Raw genomic sequence first — 8,254 nt, forward strand, 5'->3', positions numbered from 1 at the left:
TTTTATATATTCCGTTCTTCTTGTTTTATCACTCACATTCTCCCTTGTTGTCCTTCTTATTTTCTTTATCTGACATTTTCGTCGTTCTTTTCTATCATTATCATCACTGTTTACCTACCATTTTCATAATCCTTCTTCTATAATTCCCATTTAATTCATATTGTTATCCTCTACTTCTGTCATTTTCATTTTCCCAATCGTCTTTTTTTATTTCTATATCATTCTCATATTCCATTTTCTTTCTCCTTTTCCTCTTCTTCTTCTTCTTTTTCTTCTTCTTCTTCTTCTTTTATATCCGTTCCGTCGCATTCTCATTCGTCTTCCATACCAGCAACGTTAAGTGACTCGAGTGTGTTTTGGTACATTTTATGACATGGAAATCTTGCCTCCGTATTAAGATGACAGTCCTTTGTTAAGCAGCGTACGATTTCTTGTTGTGTTTTTGTGCTGCATTTGGCTGGGCTTTCTTGTTTGTTCAAGAGCTGTGGGTATTTTTCTATTGAGATTTTTCTCTTTCCTCAACCATCCATATATATATATATATAATATATAATATATATATATATATATATATATATATATATATATATATATATATTATATATATATATATATATATGTATATATACATATACATATATATACATACATATGTGTGCATATATATATATAAGTATATATACACATTTTCTTCCGCTCTTTATCGCTTACTCTCTCTCATCTCCCCTCTCTTCCTCCCTCCATTCTTCCGCCACTCCTCCTCCTCCTCCTCCTCCTCCTCTCCCTCCCTTCATCCCGCTCCCCACACAAAGCAAAGCAAACAGCCCTTAATGGCGGGCCAACACTAACAACACTAACCGCCCCGCTTCCTCCTCTCGCCTCAGGCTCCGTGACGAAGACCAGCAACCTCGCCAACTTCTACGGCGGCGAAAACCTGTGGCCGGAGAGCGGCTGGAAGCCCTCGGACGGCGACAAACCGGAAGCCAAGGTCGTCAACGGCAGCGGAGCCCAGGACCGGGACCTCCTGGCGTCGCTGGCCCCCGAGTACGCCGAGATCGACTCCCTGGGGACCTTCACCTCCGGCAAGAAGAGCGAGATGGACATCAGCGCCGAGGCTTACGCGTCCGCCTCTGTCCTGGCCGCTTGCAACAACCGCAAGAATAAGGTGGGGCCCTGTGTGTGTGAGAAAAGTATATGTATTTATGTATTTGTGTACATATATATATATGTATATATATATATATATATATATATATATATATATATATATATATATATATATATATATATATATAGAGAGAGAGAGAGAGAGAGAGAGAGAGAGAGAGAGAGAGAGAGAGAGAGAGAGAGAGAGAGAGAGACTACTCTGAGAGCGCGTCTTCTCTCTCTTCTTCCTCTTTCTCTCTCTCTCTCTCTCCCTATCTCTCTCTCTCTTTCTCTCGTCTCTTGTCTCTCGTCTTTCGTCTGTCTGTCTGTCTCTCTCTCTCTCTGTCTCTCTCTCTCTCTCTCTCTCTATCTATCTATCTTTCTCTCTCTCTCTCTCTCTCTCTCTCTCTCTCTCTCTCTCTCTCTCTCTCTCTCTCTCTCTTCTCTCTCTCTCTCTCTCTCTCTCTCTCTCTTCTCTCTCTCTCTCTCTCTCTCTCTCTCTCTCTCTCTCTCTCTCTCTCTCTCTCTCTCTCTCTCTCTCTCTCTCTCTCTCTCTCTCTCTCTCTCTCTCTCTCTCTCTCTCTCTCTCTCTCTCTCTCTCTCACTCTTTAAATATATATGTGATGTAGTGAGCTATATCTTATAGTCAATCCCTCGTTTTACTCCACTTATTTCCGTAGTGTTGGTTGTCTAATATCCTTTGGCAACACATCCCATTCACATATCGCTAATACATTACTCTTTTGACAACCAGAAAGATCAATATCACATACTTCCCACTTCAGGTTTCCGAGAAGTTCATGTCCCTGCCGCAGTGTGTACCTCTCCTGAAAGGTTCTCACCATCATCACCATCACCATCATCAGGGGAAGCACGACGATAACTTCAGTTCACAACTCTCCCAGGATATGCTCAACAATACGGACAGCGATGGTGAGTAGATTGTTTCTTGGGAGTTAGTTTGGGTGCAAGATAAAGATATTCATCCTATGATGTTATATGATGTATTATGAATAGATAGAAGAGTTGAGTTTTGGTTGATTGTCTCATCTGCTTGAACACTTTTTTTGTTTTTGTTTTTGTTTGCTGTTGTTGGAATGAAGGAAAAAAGGGGGTTTTGATGTTAAAGCGTGTTGCTTGCTTGTTTTTATTACCGTTGTATTTTTCGCATTACACAATGCAGACAGCTTGTGGTATTCATAGAAGGAAGAGATCTGTAATGACGATATGTACAGCTAACTTTTCCCTCACAGTGCTCTTTCCTCACAACTCTCTCCTCATAGTTCACACTCTTTTCACAATACTCTTTCCGCATAGCGTTCGCTCCTCATAATGCTCTCTCTTCACAATACTCTTTCTTTCCTCATAGTGCCCTCGCCTCACAATGCTCTTTCCCCATAGTTCTCTCTCCTCACTACCCCTTTCTTTACAGTGCTCTCTCCTCATAGTTCTCTCTTCTCACAATGCCCTTCTTCATGATGCTCTCTTCTCTAACGCTCTATCCCCTCATAGTGCTCTCTCTCCCCAACGCCCCAACCTGACCTCGCCTCACCTCGCCCCCCATGGCTCTCTCCCCTCATAGTGCTCTCTCTTCCCAACGCCCCAACCTGACCTCGCCTCACCTCGCCCCACACGGCTCTCTCCCCTCATAGTGCTCTCTCTCCCCAACGCCCCAACCTGACCTCGCCTCACCTCGCCCCCCATGGCTCTCTCCCCTCATAGTGCTCTCTCTCCCCAACGCCCCAACCTGACCTCGCCTCACCTCGCCCCCCATGGCTCTCTCTCCCGCAGATAAGTCCATGGCGGAATCCAAGCGGCCGTTCTTCATCGAAACCTCCTCCCCCGCCCTCGTGGGCTCGTCCAGCCTCTCCTTCACGGGTGGGGGCGGACCCAGGCTCACTTCCACGCCCAGAGGCGCCCTCAGCACCACCCTCGCCCATCACATCAGCCGCCACGGACCCATCAAGGGCGCGTCTCCCTATAGCGTCAATCCCTTCACTTCACAGCCGCATCTTCTGCACAAAGTGAGTTTCACGGGAATCGTTTTTTTCTTCTTCTTCTTCTTCTTTTTTTTTTTTTTTATTTTTTTTTTTAGGTAAATTACCTGGTATAAAAAGTGTAGATATATGGACTTGAATAAATTTATCCTATCGAGTTTGTTTGTTTGTTTTGTGTTATTTGACTTTTTCTAGCTATTTTAATTATCATTATTGTAATAATTGCCATATCATCATCTTGATTTTCATTTCCAGCATTATCATTTTCACTGTCACTATCATCATCGCCATCATTATCATAGCCACCATCATTATCATCATTTTCATTATATATACTATCATCATCATCATCATTTTTATCTTTATCATCGGGATTTTTCTCTTCTTACTCCTCATCGTCATCCTCATCATCCTCATCCTCATCCTCATCCTCATCCTCATCCTCATCCTCATCCTCATCCTCATCCTCATCCTCATCCTCATCCTCATTATCATCATCATCCTCATCCTCATCCTCATCATCATCATCATCATCATCATCATCATCAACATCATCATCATAATCATCATCATCATCATTATTATCATTATTATATCATCATCATTCTCTTTATCATTTCATCAATATTTAACTCATTATCATTATCAATCATATCATATCCCCATCCCCATCCCCATCCCCATCCCCATCCCCATCCCCATCCCCATCCCCATCCCCATCCCCATCCCCATCCCCATCCCCATCCCCATCCCCATCCCATCCCCATCCCCATCCCCATCCCCATCCCCATCCCCATCCCCATCCCCATCCCCATCCCCATCCCCATCCCCATCCCCATCCCCATCCCCATCCCCATCCCCATCCCATCCCCATCCCCCCCATCCCCATCCCCATCCCCATCCCCATCCCCATCCCCATCCCCATCCCCATCCCCACCCTCACCCCCACTTCCACCCCCACTCCATCCTTACCCCCCCTCACCTCCCCCCATCCCATCCCCCCCACCATCCCACCCCCATCCCATCCCCCCCACCATCCCACCCCCATCACCCCCATCACCTTCATCCCTGACCTAACTTCCCCTCTTTCTCCCTCCACCTGAAGGGCGTGACGTTGACCCTGCGTGACCTCGTCCCCCCGCCGCCGCCCAACCCCCCACCTGATTCACACCGGCATCGTGAGTTCTTCAGGACAAACACCTTGGAGGAAGTGAGTCTTTGTGATACTCTGGGTCTTATGATGTTCTGTCTGTCACTTTCGATGGATAGGATTTTCTTGTGATTATATTCATCTCGCTCTATGTTTTGTTCTTGAATCACGTCGTATCCGATTTATTTCTGATTCGTCTCTGTCTCTATCTATCTATCTACTTATTTTTCTGTCTAACTGTCTTTCTATATTTCTATCTATCTATCTATCTCGCTATCTATCTATCAATCTCTCTCTCTCTCTCTCTCTCTCTCTCTCTCTCTCTCTCTCTCTCTCTCTCTCTCTCTCTCTCTCTCTCTCTCTCTCTCTCTCTCTCTCTCTCTCTCTCTCTCTCTCTCTCTCTCTCTACCCCCCCCCCTCTCTCTCTCTCTCTTTCTCTCTCTCTCTGCCCACAGTCCTTCGGCCGCCATCCCACAAAGCCTACTGGATCCCCCTCTAACGCCCGCCCTCCTGTCTTTCCGCAGCTTCCGTACGCGTGCTACTCGGCGACGCGCGTGGCCTCCCCTCGTCCCTCCCGCACCGCCAGCCTGGAGGGGGGCGGCTCCCCCTACGGAGGCTCGACGAACACGTACCAGAGCATCGAGGGCCTCACCGACGCCATGCGCCGCGACGACGAAGGGCGCTGTTGCGCCTGCAGCCACAACCAGTGTCACAACCACCACTCCCACTCTCACAACCACTCGCACTCCCACAACCACTCGCACTCCCACAACCACCACGGCCGCTGCAGCACGTGCGGCTCTCGGAACTCGTCGTCGTCGTCGTCGTGTCGGCGGAACAGCAGTCGTGCGAGTCGCTGCAGCCACTCGCGGTCGGTGCGGGCGTCGGGCGGGTCCCTCTACTCGCTCTCCCGCCCGTGCTGCCACGAGTCCACCCGCGTCGCGCCCTACGATGCTGGCGCCCCCGTCATGCCCACGCACTCGTACCGCCCCAACTTCTACGGCTGGAGCTCCCCGCCGGGCTCGCCTGCGATCGACGACGGCCGCATGGGTCCGCGTCGCCAGATCTCCCTCGAAAGCGACGCTTTGTTACGGACGGACAGCAGCCAGGTGTACGGCGGCGGCTCGGTCCGCTCCGACGGCGACTACTGGTGCAGCCGCGACGCCGGCAGCGTGTACGGCGGGTCGACGCGATCTGCGGGCGGCGAAACGGGCGGTGAGACGGGAGGAGAGACGGGCGGCGAGGGCGGAGGCGGCGGAGGCTCGAGGACAGGCCAGGCGGGGACGTCGCCCGACTCGAGCGCGGTGGACGGCGCCCCCAGCGACGCGGTGTCCTGCGGCTCCTGCGAGGACACGGATGCCTCCTTCTACGCCACCTGCGACAAGCAGACCAAGCTATAAGGCCGTCCGGACTCCTAGGAAGTGAGTCCAGCTTCGAAGGGGAAGCGGTGGAGGAGGAGGCACGGCGGCGTGGCTGTGCCCGGCATTGCCCGCGCCTCGTTATAGTTTTGAGCTTTCATGTTTGCTCTCAGAGACACAGGCAAAGCGTAGTGCTAATCATAGTGAGACTTTAGCCAAGCCGAGTGTTGCATAGTATTGTATCTCTAGTGAACTAGGGAATAAACTTGATTCACCAAGTATAAACTCTGGCCAGTGAATGAGAGGAGGAGGAGAAGCTGCGGAAGAAATAAGAGCTCATCGGCCCGGTGAACCCAGGGATACCTCACACTTGGTAGATGAGACAAACTTACATTTGTACATTATAGATTTTTTCCAGAAAAGGTGCAAGATACTCTTATATGTTGCTGGTGTGTGAGTGGACTTGTCAATAGGCATTATACAGCTATGTTAACCTTTAAGCCAGTCGCATTTTCTTCGTGGTTTCTCGAGAAGATGGGGCAAGGAAACCTGAAATAAAGCTCACAATTATACGTTGGTATTCCATGAAGTGAGACCCAGACTCTCCTCGTGAAAGTGAAGTAGATATATATTTATCATTTTTAAAGTATAATTGATATAGAATCTTTTCTGTTTGATATTGAGAGTTTTATTGGCTATGTGTCTGCGAGTGCATTTTCTTAGATGTTCCAATATGAAAAAGAGACAATTTGGGTGTGTAGTACATGAAAGACTTTTCTACATCACCGTGCCGAAAATAATTTCCCTCTACGTCAGAAAAAAATGTATTCCTTTTTTTTTCTCACATCCAGAAAAAAACGTGTTCCGTCAGTCATAGCGAAGTAAATGACCTTCTCTGGTGAAGAACATGATATAAAAAAACAAGCAGACATAATCTCTCTTTTTCCAACATGAGAAAAGAAAAAAAAATATCCTAAAAGATAATAAAGGAAAAGAAAATTGTCTCCAGAGAGACTACATTCATAAAGGAAAAGATATATATATTAAGCGTTTTTTTTTTTTTTTTTTTTTTTTTTTTTTTTTTTTTTTTTTTTTGGTATGGCGTGAGTACTCCCTGTGCCCCACTATGACTATGGGGGATATGATACCACTGTATTCATTTATTATTCGTATGCGTGTTACTTCCGTGTGCCAAGCGTGTGTAAGGAACCTACCGTGAGAAAATGTCTAGCTTCCACTTGTCTATTTACCAAGAAAGAGTAAGGGAAAGGCGTCCATGAAAGGGAGCCGACTCAAACAGGGTGATCGGATCCAGATTTTGACGGGGATGTGTACATAGGTTATTATTTTCCTTTATTTATTCATTTTTCATTGGCCTTGCGTAGAACTGCAGGATTAAATATACCCTTTCGCGGAGTAGATACACACGAAAAAAAAAAAAAAACATATTGTGCCAAATATAGACGAAATATTTTCATATGGTTTCTGTATCATTAGATAACGAATTTCTATAGAGCGTCATTTTTTCCCGGATATTCTCTCAAAAAATATTTTTCTCGAGCTGCAATTCCCAGAGATTTGAGTGTTTGTGGTTGGTAAGCCTGTTCATGCTCTATCTTCTTTGATGATAATGACTCGCTTCACATTGTATTATAATGATGTAATAAAAAAAGATACAACAACAGTATAGTCATATACAGGACCTCCAATTATATCTCTTTAGGGATTGTTTTAGATATTCCTGCATGATTGGAGGCAAACTGTATGTATTTTGACAACAGAGGGAACAAGAAGAGAGAGATTAGAAAATCATAATCACGAGAAGAAAATATAGATAAGAGTATCTAATTGAGGTGAAATACATGGCAGGTCCCCATGGCTTTAGCCAAGTCTTGTATTTTGGGACGTTAGACTATCAGAAGAATCTTTAGGTTGTATGTGCTGGATGAAATATTAGCCATTAGGAATTTTGATATACCATACCTTGACTTTGGAGGAATAAGATTAAAGGTTAAAGAGGTATTTCTAGTCAAAACAAGAAACGGGGTGGAAATAATTTTACTTCTCGTGGGAAAAAATATACAATCGTTTGTCGACATGTTTTATACAGTGAATGTGTACTCCTGGTACCCCCACCTTTAGCCTCGTGTTTAGTGTGATTTAAGCATTTAGTGTGGCAGTATGAGTGACACCAGGTCGATTAAGGGAACATTTTAAATGCATTTGTAAATAATGAAGCGTAAGTTATATAAAAGAAAAAAAATTAATCGACCGTGAATTATTTTCTCCCTTTCCTTCTTTTCTAACAGAGTGACTGTAGATCTTATCCATTAAACAGGTGACTGTTAATGTTTCTGGCATTCGGTACTGGAGATCGACATTGTACTTAAATATGTAAACGTGCTAAGATGGAGGCAGTGTCATGTTGCAGAGTGAAGCTTGATTTTTTTTTTTTTTTTTTTTTCTTACTGTGATGGGTTACTTCCTATTTGTGCGAATGTTCTCTCTCTCTCTCTCTCTCTCTCTCTCTCTCTCTCTCTCTCTCTCTCTCTCTCTCTCTCTCTCTCTCTCTCTCTCTCTATCTATCTATCTATCTATCTATC

The 8,254-nt window shown here is 45.7% G+C and overlaps 1 protein-coding gene across 1 annotated transcript in view; it reads left to right on the top strand.

The window, feature by feature from the left end:
• LOC122249654 (roundabout homolog 3) overlaps window positions 1-6,698 on the top strand; it is a gene marked incomplete in the record, with an annotated part of 369,665 nt that extends 362,967 nt beyond the window's left edge. Inside the window, 5 exon segments of the mRNA XM_086539284.1 lie at window positions 885-1,165; window positions 1,932-2,079; window positions 2,938-3,170; window positions 4,249-4,353; window positions 4,818-6,698. Of these exon segments, the coding sequence (XP_086395410.1) occupies window positions 885-1,165; window positions 1,932-2,079; window positions 2,938-3,170; window positions 4,249-4,353; window positions 4,818-5,693 (1,643 nt within the window).
• Window positions 6,699-8,254: the final 1,556 nt, after the last annotated feature.

Source organism: Penaeus japonicus, unplaced genomic scaffold (genome assembly GCF_977035675.1).
Source record: "Penaeus japonicus unplaced genomic scaffold, GWHDUDI00000001_assembly GWHDUDI00000008, whole genome shotgun sequence".
In the NCBI taxonomy this organism is placed as follows: domain Eukaryota; kingdom Metazoa; phylum Arthropoda; class Malacostraca; order Decapoda; family Penaeidae; genus Penaeus; species Penaeus japonicus.